Source organism: Nerophis ophidion, linkage group LG09 (genome assembly GCF_033978795.1).
Source record: "Nerophis ophidion isolate RoL-2023_Sa linkage group LG09, RoL_Noph_v1.0, whole genome shotgun sequence".
Lineage (NCBI taxonomy): Eukaryota > Metazoa > Chordata > Actinopteri > Syngnathiformes > Syngnathidae > Nerophis > Nerophis ophidion.
This window is the reverse complement of record NC_084619.1, coordinates 54,947,013-54,967,463: the sequence shown is the minus strand read 5'-3', so window position 1 is coordinate 54,967,463 and position 20,451 is coordinate 54,947,013. Positions and strand designations below refer to the sequence as shown.

Genomic DNA, 20,451 nt, shown 5'->3' with positions numbered 1-20,451 from the left:
ATTCTAAGTTAATTATTATTTTAAAAAACAAAACAAAGTTTATGAGTTTGAACATCAAATATCTTGTCTTTGTGGTGCATTCAATTGAATATGGGTTGAAAAGGATTTGGAAATCCTTATATTGCGTATATATTTACATCTAACACAATTTCCCAACTCATATGAAAACGGGGTTAGTATATCATGCAAAAGCGCAGATTCTAACTATTGATACACCTTGCATAGTTCAAGACTTTAGAAAACATTACTGCACATCATAATGGCAGCTACACTTTCCATCTTAAAGATCTAAAAGAAATATTTGTGATTGTTCGGCGGGCCAGATTGAAAAACTGAACGTGCCGCATGCGGCCCCTGGGCCTTAATTTGCCCAGGTCTGGTCTACACGAGCAATTGCATGCCTTTGACTGTATTTAATAACGATCTGCAGTAGGACATGGGCATTATATGTGTTTTACGTGACACCGGGCAGAGATGTTGACATGCGGAGTTTCAAGCACTCTTCATTCTCTAGCGGGTGACTTTTCAAATGATGCTACAAATTAGTAGTACTGCTACTTTTTGTAGCAGCGCTTTTGCCGCATACTTGACATATTGCGGTTGTCTGTTCAACATCTTTCAGCTTGAAGCCAAACCACCGGCAGACGATGGACCCTATGCTGTTTTTCTTGGGAATTATTTCTTCTTCATTTGTTACCAGATTTGCGCCTTCTTTCTCTCGTATTACCACTCGCACCGCGCCGCTTTCACCCAAGCTAACGTTACCCATGCCGCTACCTCTATGCTCCGCAAGAGCGTATGACGTTGCACGTGCGACGGTATGTGACGAATGCGACAAGGTGCGCTTGTTTTACGTCTCTCTGAGAAGGAGAGACAAGAAAGAGTGAGGAAAGCCTGTAGTGTAATGCCCACAGCTGGCATTAACATGGGCTTTAAATGTGTTTGAAGTTGCATTAAACATGCATTAAAAAGCAACAAAGTAGATTTGCTTATACTTGCAGAAACCCATCCATCCATCCATCCATTTACTACCGCTTGTCCCTTTGCTGTAATATTGAATGTGCTCGAAAAGTATAAATAAATTATATATAATAAATAAAGAGACACACAATATATTTTGGCAGAAGAAACAATAAATATTGTACGGGCTTCTTAGGAGCCATTTTATTTTGTGTTCGAAAATGGTTATCTCCTAATTTGTTAAGGTTTTAGTGTTTTGTTTTTTTAACAATAAAGAAAAATCAGGTGTTGGCGCTTCACTTCCCGTCTATGTGGGATCACGTGAGCTCACTTCCAGTTGTCATTATTTCTTCAAATATGTAAAGAGAATAGCGAGTAGCTTTCAATGTACTCAATTGAATATTGTAGTTGTTCACACAGTAATGTGTTTGTACACGTTTGGATTGGATTGTCTCTGTCTGTACACACAGACAGCTTTATATTTACTCGGGCGGTTTAGCTCGGTTGGTGCCAGCAACTTGAGGGTTGCAGGTTTGATTCCCGCTTCTGCCAACCCAGTCACTGTCGTTGTGTCCTTGGGCAAGACATTTTACCCACCTGCTCCCAGTGCCACCCACACTGGTTTGAATGTAACTTAGATATTGGGTTTCACTATGTAAAGCGCTTTGAGTCACTAGAGAAAAAGTGCTATATAAATACAATTCACTTCACTACTCTGGGTAACACTTTTCTCCTCTGAAAGTCCATATGTAAAACTAATTGGTGTCGTTTTTATTTAAGGTTGAGCCAGGTCAAGACAATGTTTTTAGTGCAAACAATTGAGGTCTTTTCATTGCTCAATGTCTCTTCGTTGAAATATATTTTCTTTAGCAAAATTATTATCGACATTCATTGTTCTCCTCCACACTCAAAAAATGACATCAAAGCGACCGTGTCCTCCAAGGGGAAAATATTGAAATAGGTCAGTTTTAAATTGCCAATTTGCCTTAACAACCAAAGGAAAACTCATTTTCAATCAAGAGTGGAGTGACCCTCTGGGGCCCGAAGGCTGTGAAATAATTTGAAAACCAGACGATGGCCTTTATTCGCGTGTAGAAAACTGTAATGCAGTCATCTAAAAACGGCACAACCTCGGCATTTAGGAGCTGTGGTTGACTTCATGAATACATCAAGTACATCTGCAAACCCACAAAAATATTTAATGATAGGCTACTAAGAGCTAGCAGCTACACAACAGCTATTCTCAATTCAAACCAGTGCTCGAAATGTATTATTTGGTGTAATAAATGTAGTGAAACTTTTTCAAAAGAGGTTACATGTTTAAAAAAACAAATTTTATGTTGCATGGAGACAGCCTAATATGTCTTTTTAAAAATTTATTCTCATAATAAAAACAAATGATTAATTGTAATAAAAGAAACATTATATATATAATATATTATAAATATACATCTATTTTTAAGAATATATTATTTTATATTTTTATTTATTAGTATGTATATTTATGTATTGTGACCGACTTCCTGCCATCCGTGTGTGGGTTGCGGTGACATCCAATACATGACGCATTGTAGCAAGTTTGACTTGAGTTTATTATTTCAATACACATCAAGTTTTCTTGCCTGTCTGTGGCGTCACTTTTCAGTGCGCGGGCACTTCCTGCTTGCGGTTGCGGTGCACCTTTCGGTGTACGGGGTTTGCGTCTATTGCGGGAGCTCATCCTCTTCCGGGTCTCGTTCGTCGTGCTCGTGCTCGGTGTTGTCAGGGGGTTCCTTCTCCTACTTCTGCCACGATCGTTCCTCCCTCGCCCTTTTTATGCTGCCGCACAAGATGCAGGGATTGAGCACAGGTGTGTGGTGTACGCACCTGACTCGGATTGCTGCTGCCGTGCCGCGCCGAGTGCGGCACGCCTCTCCTCTCTGCTGCATGCCCCGCCTACTGACCTCCATCTTGGTCAGTACCGCTCCTCTCAGCCCGCTGTCGGCCTGTCGGCTGCGTCTCTCCACATGTACAGTATATATATATCTATATATACAGTATATATATGAATATATTTATTCATATATTTATATTTATTGATATGTATATTTATATACATATATATATATGTATGTATACACATATACTGTATGTGTATATATATATATATATATATATATAAGCATGTACACATATATATATATGTATATATATCTGTATGTATACATACATATATATATATATATATATATATATATATATATATGTAAATATGTGTGTGTGTGTATGTATAGTTATACATATATATAATATATATATATATATATATATATATATATATATATATATATATATATACATATATATATATATATATATATATCCATATATATATTTATATATATACTAGGGCTGGGCAACGATTAAAAAATTTAATTGAAGTTAATCGCACTATTTCTCAGATTAATCGCGATTAACTGCATTGTATACGCAAAGCCCAGTAATGAATTCAAAAGTAGTGTGTAGTGCACCTTTATTGGAATATTCTCCCACATGAACAAAAGCGCCAACACATTTGTTGTGCAAACACAATTTAAATCAGTCCTTGTTAAACAGTAGCAGTTAAATAGCATATTTTATGAAAATCAACTCAAAAAATTTAAATACAAACATTTAAGCCTATTGCCACTGCCAGGGTATTTAATTTATCCTGTTTGTTATGGAAAATAAATATAATCTACATACAAATCTCTGAGCCACAATCATAACATCTGAACAGGCAATTTCTGAGGTAACAGCAGAAACATTTTTTTTATCAGGTTCTTATGTTTAAAAAAAACTATATTATAAGTAGTGGGCTGTTTTAGGGAATTTTTGACCAAATTATCCGTAGTAGCAATATTAATAATGTTGTGTTTATTCTGCGTAGTGCACTTAAAATAATTATGACCATATCTATGAATTGATATGATGGGAATTTTCCGATTTTTTGCTTGGTGCTTTGATAAACTGAACGCATATACATGGTACTATTTGTGATGTCATGAGCCAGGGAAAAAAAGAACTACCCTACCCTGCATGCAACAGGAGTGACGAGCATGTGCGGTAGCCCGGTATAGGTTGTGTCGCCATGACGGCATCTTGTATGTTGTGATATACACGCTCTGAAAGCAAACGTTAAGAACTCAGCCAACACGCCTCGTCTGCATTATTCATAAATAGACAGACAACACAAATACTCCGCTGCTTCACAAGCCGCTGGATGTAGCCGGCAAAGTATTCCCATGCTAGCTAGCCGGTCTAGTAAGCACGCGTCATTCAGTCCAAAACGGCCCGATCTATCCACATTCAGAATTGTCTGGCGGTCGTAAGTGATCCCGGAGTGACCACGCTGTAAGCCAGCCATGAAATTTGCAGAATTGTCCGGTATTTTTGCCAAATGTTCCATCTTTACCAAGAGCCCCTCAACGCCGAAGTACATCCGGGAGATGCCATCTTGTTAAGAAAAGGCGTTAACAAAATAAAAGCATGTAAACAACATAAGCAAATGTGCGATAAAATAATTGTCGGCGTTAATAGATTGATGAGTTAACTTGTAATTAACGCATTAATTTGCCCACCCCTAATATATACACGTTTTTTTATTATTACAATAAATAATTTGTTTTCATTATGATTTTAATGTTTACTATAATTTGTGTGGAGTTTGCATGTTCTCCCCGTGAATGCGTGGGTTCCCTCCGGGTACTCCGGCTTCCTCCCACCTCCAAAGACATGCACCTGGGGATAGGATGATTGGCAACACTAAATTGGCCCTAGTCTGTGAATTTGAGTGTGAATGTTGTCTGTCTATCTGTGTTGGCCCTGTGATGAGGTGGCGACTTGTCCAGGGTGTACCCCGCCTTCTGCCCGATTGTAGCTGAGATAGGCGCCAGCGCCCCCCGCGACCCCAAAAGGGAATAAGCGGTAGAAAATGGATGGATGGATGGACTATAATTTAAAAAAATACGTTTTATACATTTTTTTGTGCATTTTTTTACATTATAAATCAATTTAGGATCGCAATAAATAAGAATTGTGATTCGGATGTGAGTCGATTTTTTTTTAATTAGGAATGATCCATTGACAAACGTGTCTGCATCATTCTACTTAAAGGGTCATGAGCTTAACTGGATGAAATATGTTTGTGGCAGCTCGTTGTCGCAAAAACAACAACAACAATTACCACTCCACTTCAACTTAAAGTCAGTAAAATTGTGTTTCAGGCAGTTAATAATAAATAGGTTAGTGTTTTTCATGCCTACTATTGTTCTCTGTTTGACTCATTGTACAAATATTTTCTAACATTCCAGACTGCAAAATGATACAAGTATGTATAATTCCTGCTGATATCGTAACTGGTCAATATCAGTATCAGTATGTTTATAAATAACGTTAATAATCTGAATTACTTTAACCTAGGCATCTGTGACCAATGAGTCTTCTTATCACGCGCCTTGTCCGTTTATTACAAGGTGGACATCGAGATGGACGGCAAGATGCTGAACTCTCACGGCGTCGACTTCCTGGACGGTCCGCTGGGTTTGGACATCGACGAGAAGGACTTGGACGAGGAGGAGACCAGGAGAGACATGGCGAAAATCCTGAAGGAGCTCAAGCAGAAGCATCCCGACAAAGAGGTGAGGAGTGGAGACGTCCATCCTGTTCTTTGTCTTTCACTTTTGCGGGTCCTGAGGCCTTTTTTTTCTTGCGCCATTCTTTCTCTTAGCGTAATTGATGATAGTCAACTGGGTAGAAATGGTTTGACAAGGTCCTTCCGCCTTGGTGCTCTTTGTTCACTTGCAACATGGTGCAACACCCAAAAACAGGAGATTACCTTGTTGGTCAAAAACTGGATTGAACTCCATCAACTCCTTGGTTCGAACCACTGATTTTCCTTCTGAGCTGATACCTAGTCTAAATAAGGCTGGTATCGGCGATAGCGCTCCAATACAGATACTTTGTGCAAATATATCTAGTTTAGTTTAGTCTTTATTTGAAGGGACGATGCACAGAAACACTAAAGGCCTACTGAAATGAGGTGTTCTTATTAAAACGGGGATAGCAGGTCCATTCTATGTGTCATACTTGATCATTTCTCGATATTGCCATATTTTTGCTGAAAGGATTTAGTAGAGAACATCGACAATAAATTTCGCAACTTTTGTTAGCTAACAGAAAAGCCCTGCCTTTACCGGAAGTCGCAGACGATGACGTCACCCGTTGATGGCTCCTCACATCCTCACGTTGTTTTTAATGGGAGCTTCCAACAAAAAGAGCTATTCGGACCGAGAAAACAACAATTTCCCCATTCATTTTAGCGAGGATGAAAGATTTGTGTTTGAGGATATTGATAGCGACGGACTAGAAAAATTAAAAAATAAAGTTTGAAAAAAAGGCAATTGCATTGGGATGGATTCAGATGTTTTTAGACACATTTACTAGGATAATTCTGGGAAATCCCTTATCTTTCTATTGTGTTGCTAGTGTTTTAGTGAGTTTAATATTACCTGATAGTCGGAAGGGTGTATCCACGGGTGTGTTGACGCCAGTGTCTGATGGAAGTTGACGGCAGCTGTACGGATGGCACAAGCTCAGCTGATCTCCAGTAAGTGGCAACTTTTTACCACAATTTTCTCACCGAAAACTGCTGGTTGACAAGTGGTCGGGATCCATGTTCGCTTGACCGCTCTGATCCATTGTAAAGTTTCACCTCTGGGAATTTTAAACAAGGAATCACCGTGTATTTGTGTGGCTAAAGGCTAAAGCTTCCCAACTCCATCTTTCTACTTTGATTTCTCCATTATTAATTGAACAAATTGCATAAGATTCCGCAACACAGATGTCCAAAATACTGTGTAATTATGCGGTTAAAGCAGACGACTTTTAGCTGTGTGTGTGCGCAGCGCTAATATTTCCTAACAGTCGTACACGTCAGCATTCTGCGACGTTTTCAACAGGACACGTCGCGGGAAATTTAAAATTGCAATTTAGTAAACTAAAAAGGCCGTATTGGCATGTGTTGCAATGTTAATATTTCATCATTGATGTATAAACTGTCAGACTGCATGGTTGGTAGTAGTGGGTTTCAGTAGGCCTTTAAGATCAAAGACAGATATGTTGTGTACCAGATTATAGCTAAATAGGTAATTTCCATCTGCAGTCCCTGGCTACCTAATTTAAAGGGATACCAAAATCATGCAATAAAAGTATGATAATAAAATCATACCATAGCATGTAATCAAATTAAGAAAAGTCATAAAATGCCCTTTCATGGACACATACTTAATATACAATACAACCACACCTCATTTACATCATCATACAAAGACAATACATGCTCTTGTTCACATCTGTCATCATTTGTAAAAATAACCATGATTTTAACAGACACACCTCACAATTTACAACAAAAATGCTGTCATGAATAAATATAACACACGTTAAGTCGATCTGTCAAACAGAGTGCCCACCTTAGAGACCGTGTGAGCAGCTTTGATTGCTCCAAAGCCACTTTTTAACTTCAATTGTAAATGAAGAGTAACCTGTTAGACTTTTCAACTTTGTTGTGAGGTTGTTACATTCCTTTATTGGCTTATATGAGAAGGCTGATTGTGCAGGGGTGTCCAAACTACGGCCCGCGGGCCAAATGGCGGCCCGCCTGTGTCTCCAGTTTGGAGGTCATAAGATTAATAAGGAATTTGGACTGTTACCAATTTAATTTCAACAATCGAATATTCTGATTGCCGTAAATTTGCTGCCATTTCGTGGAGAAAATGACTAAATCAGGTCAATGGCCATTATTTGTGCGTTGAGGCAAATGAAGCACAGCTAAGAGGCCTTTTTTGCCGATATTCCGATATTTTCTAACTCTTAATTACCGATTCCGATATCAACCGATACCGATATATACAGTCATGGAATTAACACATTATTATGCCTAATTTTGTTGTGATGCCCCTATGGATGCATTAAAGGCCTACTGAAATGAGATTTTCTTATTTAAACGGGGATAGCGGGTCCATTCTATGTGTCATACTTGATCATTTCGAGATATTGCCATATTTTTGCTGAAAGGATTTAGTAGAGAACATCCACGATAAAGTTTGCAACTTTTGGTCGCTAATAAAAAAGCCTTGCTTGTACCGGATGTAGCAGACGATGACGTCACCCGTGTGAGGGCTCCTCACATCCTCACATTGTTTATAATGGGAGCCTCCAACAAAAAGAGCTACTCGGACCGAGAAAATGACAATTTTCCCCATTAATTTGAGCGAGGATGAAAGATTTGTGGCTGAGGATAGTGATAGCGAAGGACTAGAAGAAAAAAAAAAGGTGATTGCATTGTGAGCGATTCAGATGTTTTTAGACACATTTACTAGGATAATTCTGGAAGTTCCCTTATCTGCTTATTGTTTTAAAACCCGTGAAACGTCAACACACATGTTCACACATGACAACCTGCTAACTGAACTATCTGAATGCTATGAACAAAAAATAACGTTCAATCACTTATATAATTCAAAAAATCAATTACAATGCATTATGGGAAACATGCAAAAACACCCCCTCCAGACTTATTCATGTTTGGCACATTTTAGCTGCTTGATATTTCTTAATATCCAGTTTGCGTATTTTCCGGACCATAGGGCACACATGATTATAAGGCGCACTGCTGATGAACGGCCTATTTTCGATCTTTTTTCACATACAAGGCGCACCGGGTTATAGGGCGCATAAAGGAGTATTTTTTATTATTTTTTTTCTCAATGTAAAACACTTCCTTGTGGTCTACATAACATGTAATGGTGGTTCTTTGGTCAAAATGTTGCATAGATGATGTTTTACAGATCATCTTCAAGCTGCTTTCTGACAGTCCCTTCAGGATGCGCCGTTTTGTGGGCGTTCTTATTTATGTGGCTCACCTTCGGCAGCATCTTTTCCCTGTCATCTTTGTTATAGCGGTGTAGCGTGCAAGGACGGGGGTGGAAGAAGTGTCAAAAGATGGAACTAACTTTTTTGATAATATTCAGACTTTACTTCAATGAATAACGGAGCAGCATCTCCCGTGTCGCGTCCGACCAGAACTCTCTAGTTACTAAAGTTCCTTGGGTGAATAATGTTTTAATGTATGTTTTTGCACTTTCCTGGCAGATATAAGTAAGAACTTTACAATACTTTCTATTAAAAATTACAACAGCGGGGGATGAATGTCCCATAATAATAAGATAGTGAAAAAGAAGAAACTTATCGACTACGGCGTCGATAAGGTGGACGTGCGCAATTTTTCAGGACTTATACCGATCCCAAATACAGATAAGCAGGTACGTGTATAGTATTGCAAAACAAAACAAAAGATAATATGTATTACCTTATACACACACCATAATAAAACTCCTATGTTGAAGCACAGTACAATCCATCAAGCGGTGCAGCTTCATAGCTTACAAAAGTCGATTTTTGAGCGCCGTGTGTAATGTTCTATATTTTCAATGTAATATATAAAATGGTGTCGTTTTCTTGAGTCATATTGCAATCTACACCCATGTCTTATGTTTGACAGCCATCTACTGGTCACACTTGTCATTACACCGTGTACCAAATAAAATAGCTTTGAGGTCGGTAAGCAAATCCGGAATTATTCCGTACATTAGGCGCACCGGATTATAAGGCACACTGTCAAGTTTTAAGAAAAAAATACGTTTTTAAGTGCACCTTAAAGTCCCGAAAATATGGTATATTAATTATTAGTTATACATCCATTATATTAATACCTTTCTGGAATAGGAGATTATAATCAGGGGAAAGTAACAATTGGAATAACATTTACTTTTCACATTAGTTTTAAGGAAAAAAGGATTTTAAGTGCGCCTTATAGTCCGGAAAATAAAGTACCGTATTTCCTTGAATTGCCGCAGGGCATATAGTATGCTTCTGCCTTGAATTACTGCCGGGTCAGACTCGCTTCCCAAAATAATTAGCGCATGCTTAGTATTACCGCCTGGTCAAACTCGTGACGTCATGGGTGACACTTCCCCTGTCATCATTTTCAAAATGGAGGAGGCTGATTTCAATACCGTTAATTTGAAATCGCATAAAGGGAAGAAGAATAAGAGCTATTCAGTAGGATTTAAGGTCCAAGCTTACATCACATTCACATTTTTACTGCATAGCTTTGGTAAGTGCCGGAGTGAGAAGAGGTTTTAAAATAATTATCGCATGCTTACTTTTACCGCATGCCTTTGATAAGCGCAGGAGTGAGAAGGGGTTTTAAATTAATTAGAGCCCCGGGGGCAATTCAAGGAAAAACGGTATATTCATTATTAATTATATTGTATTATTATATTAATACATTTGTGTACACTTATATATGTATAGTCTATATATATTATTATTTCTGTATCGTCATTTTAAGAACTTATTGTCATGTGTTACAATTTTGTTTACATAGTTTTCCATGTTTTCGTTGACATTTCCTTTCCTTTCCGGCCTAGGAGGTTATAATCATGGGAAACATGATTATTTTTTACATTATTTATTCCTCCGTCCTTATATCCGATAGGTTAAAAAAAAAAGTATCAAAAACTAACTTAGCGGCGAGACTCCGAACACAAATGTGTTACAAAAATCGCATAAGTAAAATGTGTTTCTTATCTTTGATGTCATTTTTGACCAAAAACCGGATCTGGGAACTCATTTCTAGGAATCAATACGAACAGACGGTTTGCGGGACGTCCACAAAAGGATGATATCATCTTGTCGTCCCCTCTGGCGTGTCAAGCCAGAACATAAAAGATGATCCACGGCCTACAGGCCCAGCTATTATGTGACCAGATGCAATCTGGAGCAGAGCTCATATGTTGAACTGATTCCGAGAAGAAGAGCTGACAGATAATGGCAGACTGTCTTGGGACGCCGACGGTGTTCGGAAAGGAAACGAAGTAAGGATATCAAACCGGCGAATAATACCTGGTAAGCGTAAAGCCTCACAAAGCTGCGATGACCTGCGTATTTTCCGGTTTCATGAGGCGTTGGAGTGCATCTCATGCTGACTTCATCGCCTGTACCTCTTTTTTACGTTGATTTGCAAGCCTTTAATCGAGTCCGACAAGCTCAGCAGCGTTTAATGGGGAAGCGCTCTGTATTTGGACGATCCTTATTTTAGACAAGCTCGCACATCCTTCTCTTTTAAAGGGGAACATTATCACCAAACCTATGCAAGTGTCAATATATACCTTGATGTTGCAGAAAAAAGACCATGTATTTTTTTAACCGATTTTCGAACTCTAAATGGGTGAATTTTGGCAAATTAAACGCCTTTCTGTTTATCGGTCTTTTAGCGATGACGTCAGAACGTGACGTCACCGAGATAACACCCGCCATATTCATTTTCACATTACAAACACCGGGTCTCAGCTCTGTTATTTTCCGTTTTTTCGACTATATTTTGGAACCTTGGAGACATTATGCCTCGTCGGTGTGTTGTCGGAGGGTGTAACAACACTAACAGGGAGGGATTCAAGTTGCACCACTGGCAAGAAATCTGCCGCCAGACCCCCATTGAATGTACCAAAATGTCTTCACATTTTACCGGCGATGCTAAGGCAGACATGGCACAGAGATGTATGGATAACCTGCAGATGCATTTGCAACGATTAAGTCAACGAAATCACAAAGGTGAGTTTTGTTGATGTTGTTGACTTATGTGCTAATCAGACATATTTGGTCACGGCATGACTGCCAGCTAATCGATGCTAACATGCTACGCTAATCGATGCTAACATGCTATTTACGCTAGCTGTATGTACATTTGAAACAAGATACCCACATTTAATGCGAAACAAACACTTACCAATCGACGGATTTAAGTTGCTCCAGTGTCACAAGATGTGATAGTCCTGATCGTTTGGTCCGCACATTTTACCGGCGATGCTAATAAGGCAGCCATGCTATAGGCCACTTCATTGGGTACACCCACGCTATGGCCGAATAGCGTCAATAGCTAATTGCTCAATAGCTTCAGTTTCTTCTTCAATTTCGTTTTCGCTATCCGCCTCCATACTCCGACCAGCTGTTTCAATACATGCATAATCTGTTGAATCGCTTAAACCGCTGAAATCAGAGTCTGAATCCGAGCTAATGTCGCTATATCTTGCTGTGGTAACCGCCATGTTGTTTGTATTGGCAGCACTGTATGACGTCACAGGGAAATGGATAATGGTTTCGAAAATAGCGAAAATAAGGCACTTTAAAGCTTTATTTAGGGATATTCCGGGACCAGTAACATTTTTCAAAAAATACAACAAGCCACTTGGAACTGATTTTTATTGTTTTTAACCCTTTTGAAATTGTGATAATGTTCCCCTTTAAGTGCGGCCTGGATTGTAAAAACTTGGAGATTCACCAGTTCCGCACAGGAAGCACTCTAAAAAGAAAACGCTTAATTTTGAGAGTCATTTCTGAGTTTGACCCGATTTTTCATTGGTGCCCAAAGTATTCGTTGTTTCTCACAAATAGGGATAGGTACTGAATTATGGAGCCAGAACACAGCCAGTAAGCTTTGGTATTGTGGAAAAAGTTGTGTTGACACCGATGAATACAAACATTGAAAAAACACAATATTTTTGGTGGATGTTTTCTTGAATCGTGACATTTTTTCAATGGCTATATTCATATTTTTGTACACTTTTTGTTCTTTGTATGTTCAACTTTTTTCTTCCACATTTGCCTCTCTTTTTTTACGGTTTTGTTTCTTTTGTTTTCTCAGTTTAATAAAGTTTAAATTTATATTGAGTACCTTGAAGGTAGAAAAGCGCTATACAAGTACAACCCATTTATCATTTATTTTTGTATATATATATATGTATATGTATGTATATATGTATATGTATGTTTATATGTATATATATGTACATATATGTGTATGTATGTATGTATATATATGTATGTATTTTTATATGTTTGTAAATATACGTATGTATGTATGTATGTATGTATGTATGCGTGTATATATGTATGTATATGTGTATGTATAAATGGGTTGTACTTGTATAGCGCTTTTCTACCTTCAAGGTACTCGAAGCGCTTTGACACTACTTCCACATTTACCCATTCACACACACATTCACACACTGATGGAGGGAGCTGCCATGAAAGGCGCTAACCAGCACCCATCAGGAGCAAGGGTGAAGTGTCTTGCTCAAGGCACAACGGACGTGACGAGGTTGGTACTAGGTGGGGATTGAACCAGGGACCCTCGGGTTGCGCACGGCTACTCTCCCACTGCGCCACGTATACACTGTATGTATATACTGTATGTCTATATATGTGTATGTTTATATGTATGTATATGTTTGTATATATTTGTGTGTGTGTATATATATTCCTGTTGTTTGTATGTATGTATATATGCATATATATATAAAGTGTGTTTGTATATATATATATATATATATATATATATGTATGATATATGTATATATGACTATGTGCATATATACACAGTATATGTGTTTATATGCATATATGTGTGTATATGTATATATGGGTATAAATGTGTGCATATGTATGTGTATATATATATATATATATATATATATATATATATATATATATATATATACACACACACATATATACACACATATCTATACCCATATATATGTGTATACATTTGTATGTATATATGTAACATTGAATAAACTCTATATTTTTGGTGGATGTTTTCTGAATCATGACATGTTTTCAATGGCAATATTTATAATTTTGTAGACTTTTATTGTTTTTATGTTCAACTTTTTTCTTCCACATTCACCTCTCTTTTTTTATGGTTTTGTTTCTTTTGTTTTCTCGTTTTTTTGAAGTTTCAAACTAACTTATTGTTTTACATGCAAGCCCCAAGTCTCGTAATGCTGCTTCCAGGTAAACTTTTTGTAAATGCTCTTAGTTTGAAGCCGTAAAAAAAAAAAAATTAAGCATCCGGGGAAAAAACAAAGCAAATGTGAAAAAAAGTTGAACACACAAAAACAATAAAAGTGTTGAAAAACATGTTTTTGGACACCAAATCTTAGTGGCAGTTTTTTTGGGCTTCATACCGAATCAGGTACATGGCAATAACTCCAGCAGCACCGAGAGCAGATTCAGTCAAACTGCCTCTCGGTGTGTTGCAATTTTCAATGCCAACAAAGCAATTGATTCAAAAAACGTAAGGCTCCACTTTTTCTAAAATGTGATAATTTGATGCTAATACAAATTGATTTAGATTTTGACATGCTACTGATTAGCATTAGCCAGTTTACATTGAGTTTAATTGAGTAATAAAACAAAATGTACATTGCATCTGGAAAGTATTCACAGCATTTCACTTTTTAAACATTTTGTTATGTTACAGCCTTAATCCAAAAGGGAAAACATTAATTTTTGTCCTTACAATTCTCAACACAATACCTCACAATGACAATCTGAAAAGGTTTTGTGTTTCATTTTTGCAAGTTAATGAGAATTTTGAAATTAAAAAATCTCATTGACATAAGTATTCACGTGTTTCTTTTTTTTAGATCTTTAATAAAAAAAATTCTAAAATAAAAAAAAAGAATTCACATGGTCATTTTTTTATGTATAAAAAATTACATGTATAAGTTTTTACATGAGATTTTTTTTACCTTTAATTCAATCGGAAAAAAACCCTCAAAAAATGTCTTATTGTCATTGTTTTTTTTTCATTTTTGAAAATTCATGAAAAATGAAAAAAATAAAAGAAAAATCACATGTGATTTACATGTGATCTTTTTTTTACTTTTTTCTTAATTCGACTGTCAATGAAAGTAAAGTCCAAATGAAATTACAGCATCACCACCCTAGTCTTAGGAACGGCGTGGCGCAGTGGGAGAGTGGCCGTGCGCAACCCGAGGGTCCCTGGTTCAAATCCCACCTAGTACCAACCTCGTTGTGTCCTGAGCAAGACACTTCACCCTTGCTCCTGATGGGTGCTGGTTGGTGCCTTGCATGGCAGCTCCCTCCATCAGTGTGTGAATGTGTGTCTGAATGGGTAAATGTGGAAGTAGTACCTTGAAGGTAGAAAAGCGCTAAACAAGTACAACCCATTTAATGTGTTCGCTTAAGAAACATTTCTATTACTTTAGTTTTAGACTTCAATGAAAGCATGTATTACTCACAAAGATTATTATCAAGGCTTTGGTCAGGCTGATTACAAAAATAAATACGAAACAAATGTGCTTCAAAAGAAGATGAAAAATACATATACATACAATTATGCTGTGCTAAAATAATTACATTATAACTCATTTCATTTATAAATAATATGTATGTTTCTTAGATAAACGGTTCAATTTAAAATACAGCGTCACCACTTTAGTTGTAATTTTTGCGCTTAAGGAACTTCTCCTTGACTTTCGCTTCAGACTTCTTCCGTTTGTTTGATATTGTCATTACTGTCACAAGTGGTTGGAAAGTGCATTGCAACTGAGTATATTGCAGGACATGAGAAAAAACTATTTTTTCACCCTGGAGGGGCCCTACGGTTAAGAAACGGTGCTTTAAAGCGCACAATAAAAAAAGAGAAAGAAGTGTGTTCTTGTTTCACATGAGGTTTCAAGGATTCCGTGTGTTTTCCCCAGGTGGAGCAGCTCATCGAGCTGGCCAACTACCAGGTCCTCAGCCAGCAGCAGAAGAGTCGCGCTTTCTACCGCTGCCAGGCCACCCGCCTCATGACGGGCGCCGGCAACATCCTGAAGAAGCACGCCGCAGACCAGGCGCGGAAGGCTGTCAGCATGCACGAGGTCCGCGCCGACGTCGCCGACAACGACCCCGTCTCCAAGGTCTTTTTCGAACCCGCCACCTACCAGTGCCTGGAGAACTGCGGCACCGTGGCGGTGAACGTGGTGCGGCGCGGCGGCGACCTGGCCAAGACCCTCTCTGTGGAGTACCGCACGGAAGACGGCACGGCCAACGCCGGCTCGGACTACGAGTTCACCGAGGGCGTGGTGGTGTTCAAGCCCGGCGAGACCCTCAAGGAGATCCGCGTGGGGATCATCGACGACGACATCTTCGAGGAGGACGAGAACTTCCTCATCCACCTCTCCAACGTGAAGATCCTGACCTCGGAGGGGGAGGAACCCGCCGAGGACGAGTCGGCCAACCACGTGGACGCGGCGGCCTGCCTGGGCCTGCCCTCCACGGCGACCGTCACCATCTTCGACGACGACCACGCCGGCATCTTTACCTTCGAGGAGCCCGTGTTCCACGTGAGCGAGAGCGTGGGCACCATGGAGGTGAAGGTGCTGAGAACGTCGGGCGCCCGCGGCGTGGTCATGCTGCCCTACAAGACGGTGGAAGGCACGGCGCGGGGCGGCGGCGAGGACTTCGAAGACGTGCACGGCGTCCTAGAGTTCCAGAACGACGAGATCTTGTGAGTAGATGCCGCCGGCACGCGTGGTTGTTGACGTGAGGTGTGATGTGGTCGCCGCCTTCTTCCTCCTTTCTCTTCTGCTTTGGATTCCACTCAGCTTCTGTTTTAATCCTGCGAGCGTGATTATTGCACGCTCAGCGGCTTGAGAAGTTGTTGGAAAAAGCGGGTTATTTGTTGGTCGGCTTGAAGGCTTGACTCTTCCGCAGAGAGGATGAAGCGTTTGTCAATAAATCAGACGGAGCTGATTGCCGGGGATCAATAAGGACCGAGCTGGTCAACTTCGGTGCAGGACTCGACGCCAGGGGGTCGCCATTAGCAGTCGCGCTCTTTATTTGTGCGATTAGAGCTGGAAAACAGACGAGGCCTGCAGTGAGACCGGCAGCTCCCAGACCTCGTCGCACGACACCCCACTCATTTGTCTGACGGCAGCGAGAGCAGCTTCCTTCCTTCTGAACACAATTCACGGCAAAGACCAGCATCACCGGATGACGGTGTATTGGGTTACGATATCGCGTTTTTTTACACTTCCGAGTATCATTTGCAAGTGGGTGTTCATTTCCGTTTGTCCCGAGTGTGTTGCCGTCGTCAGGAAGACGTCTTTGCCATTGAGTTGAACGTGGCAGTCTGGTTGTTTTTTGAGTCACCCTGAGGTATCGATCTGTATCGGCCTATTTTCATGAAAATGTATGTGACCGCCATTGCCGATTTATGCCGTTTAGTGCCGATCACTAATATAGTGTTTATTTTGAGTCCCCCAGTTGACTAGCTCAGTGGTTCTCAAATGGGGGTATGCGTACCCCTGGGGGTACTTGAAGGTATGCCAAGGGGTACGTGAGATTTTTTTTTTAATATTCTAAAAATAGCAACAATTCAAAAACCCTTTATAAATATATTTATTGAATAATACTTCGACAAAATATGAATGTAAGTTCATAAACTGTGAAAAGAAATGCAACAATGCAATATTCAGTGTTGACAGCTAGATTTTTTTGTGGACATGGTCCACAAATATTGATGTTAAAGATTTCGTTTTTTGTGAAGAAATGTTTAGAATTAAGTTGATTAATCCAGATGGATCTCTAATACAATCCCCAAAGAGGGCACTTTAAGTTGATGATTACTTCTATGTGTAGAAATCTTTATTTGTAATTGAATTACTTGTTTATTTTTCAACAAGATTTTAGTTTTTCCAAATAGTTCAAGAAAGACCACTACAAATTAGCAATGTTTTGCACTGTTATACAGTTTAATAAATCAGAAACTGATGACATAGTGCTGTATTTTACTTCTTTATCTCTTTTTTTCAACCAAAAATGCTTTGCTCTGATTAGGGGGTACTTGAATTAAAAAAATGTTCACAGGGGGTACATCACTGAAAAAAGGTTGAGAACCACTGGACTAGCTCACAGCTAATTATGTATCTCCCTACACCAGGGGTCACCAACGCAGTGCCCACGAGCACCAGGTAGCCCGTAAGGACCAGATGAGTCGCCCGCTGGCCTGTTCTAAAAATAGCTCAAACAGCAGCACTTACCAGTGAGCTACCTCTATTTTTTAAATTTTATTTATTTACTAGCAATCTGGTCTCGCTTTGCTCGACCTTTTTAATTCTAAGAGAAACAAAACTCAAATAAAATTTGAAAATCTAAGAAAATATTTTAAAGACTTGGTCTTCACTTGTTTAAATAAATTTATCTTATTTGTTTTACTTTGCTTCTTATAAATTTCAGAAAGACAATTTTAGAGAAAAAATACAACCTTAAAAATGTTTTTAGGATTTTTAAACACATATACCTTTTTACCTTTTAAGTTCCTTCCTCTTCTTTCCTGCCAATTTAAATCATAGTTCAAGTATTTTTTTTTTTTTATTGTAAAGAATCATAAATACGTTTTAATTTAATTCTTCATTTTAGCTTCTGTTTTTTCGACGAAGAATATTTGTGAAATATTTCTTCAAACTTATGATTAAAATTCCCAAAAATTATTCTGGCAAATCTAGAAAATCTGTAGAATCAAATTTAAATCTTATTTCAAAGTCTTTTGAATTTCTTTTCAAATTTTTGTTCTGGAAAATCTAGAAGAAATAATTATTTGTCTTTGTTAGAACATGTCATCAAAAATATATATTTATTGTGAGAATTCATTAAGATGATCAGTGTTTCCACAAAGATAAATATCATTAATTATTAATAATAACATAGAGTTAAAGGTAAATTGAGCCAATTGGCTATTTCTGGCAATTTATTTAAGTGTGTATCAAACGGGTAGCACTTCGCATTAAACAGTACCCAAAAAGTAGCTCTTGGTTTCAAAAGGGTTGGTGACCCCTGCCCTACAAAGTGTGGAGACACTCCACTAAGTTAATAATAATCACCTGCATTACAGCAAATATACTGCATTGCTTAGTATCTTAGGCATCGTTATCAAGTATCATTATCAAGTATCATTATCGAGTATCGTTATCAAATGTCATTATCACATTTCATTATCTAATATCATTATCAAAAATCATCAAGTAGCATTATCAAGTATCGTTATTAAGTGTCATTACCAAATATCATTATCAAATACATTATCAAGTATCATTATCAAATTTCATTACCAATTTCATGATCTAATATCATTATCAAAAATCATTACGTAGCATTATCAAGTATTGTTATCAAGTATCATTATGTAATATAATTATTAAATACTATTATCAAGTATCATTATCAAATACATTATCAAGTATCATTATCCAGTATGATTATCAAATATCATTAACCAGTATGATGATTAAATATCATTATCAAGTATCATTATTCATTATCAAATACATTATCAAGTATCATTATCCAGTATGATTATCAAGTATCATTAACCAGTATGATGATTAAATATCATTATCAAGTATCATTATCCAGTATCATTATCAAGTAGCATTATCAAAGATCAATATAAAGCATCATTATCAAATGTGATTATCAAGTTTCATTATCAATATTATTAACAAAAATCATCAACGAGCATTATCAAGTAGTATTATCATCATCAAATATCATTAGAAAGAGTCAAGAATCATTATCAAGTTGTATTATTAAGTATCATTATCAAATATCATTAGAGAGTATCAAGCATCATTATCAAGCATCATTATCCAGTATGATTATCCAGTATCATTATCCAGTGTCATTATCAACTATTATTATCAAATATCATTGTCCAGTATCATTGTCAAATATCATTAGAAAATATCAAGCATCATTATCAAGCATCATTATCCAGTATCATTATCAAGTATCATTATCCAGTATCATTATCAAATATCATTAGAAAGTATTAGGCATCATTATCAAGCATCATTATCCAGTATGATTAATCAGTATCATTATCCAGTATGATTATCACATATCATTATCCAAATATCATTATCCAAATATCATTATCAATCATCAATATCCAGCATGATTAATCAGCATCATTATCCAGTATGATTAATCAGTATCATTATCCAGTATGATTATCAAATATTATTATCCAGTATCAAGTGTCATTATCCAGTGTAATTATCAAGTATCATTATCAAGTATCAATATCAAGTATCATTGTCAGATGTCTATCAATTTTCAATATCCAATACGATTATCAAAAATCATCAAGTAGGATTGTCAAGTACCCTTATCAACTATCCTAATCTAATATCGTTATCAAATAGTGTTATCAAATATCATCATCCACTACATTATCGAGTATCATTATAAATGATCATTATCAAGTGAAGTGAAGTGAAGTGAATTATATTTATATAGCGCTTTTTCTCTAGTGACTCAAAGCGCTTTACATAGTGAAACCCAATATCTAAGTTACATTCAAAGTATCATTATCAAGTAGCATTATCACGTATCCTTATGTAAAATCATTATCACATACTAACAAATATCTTTGTCAAGCATTATTAAATAGATAGATAGATAGATAGATAGATAGATAAATAGATAGATAGCTATTAAGTATAATTATCATGTATCGTTATCCAGCATAATTTTCAAATATCATTATCAGTA

General features: G+C 37.5%; 1 protein-coding gene across 2 annotated transcripts in view; it reads left to right on the top strand.

The window, feature by feature from the left end:
• slc8a1b (solute carrier family 8 member 1b) overlaps positions 1-20,451 on the top strand; it is a 327,899-nt gene that overhangs the window by 55,944 nt on the left and 251,504 nt on the right. For both annotated transcript variants that reach the window (XM_061911287.1, XM_061911286.1), the window contains exons 3-4: positions 5,454-5,618; positions 15,615-16,405. In XM_061911287.1, the coding sequence (XP_061767271.1) occupies positions 5,454-5,618; positions 15,615-16,405 (956 nt within the window). The remainder of the gene's footprint in view (positions 1-5,453; positions 5,619-15,614; positions 16,406-20,451) is intronic.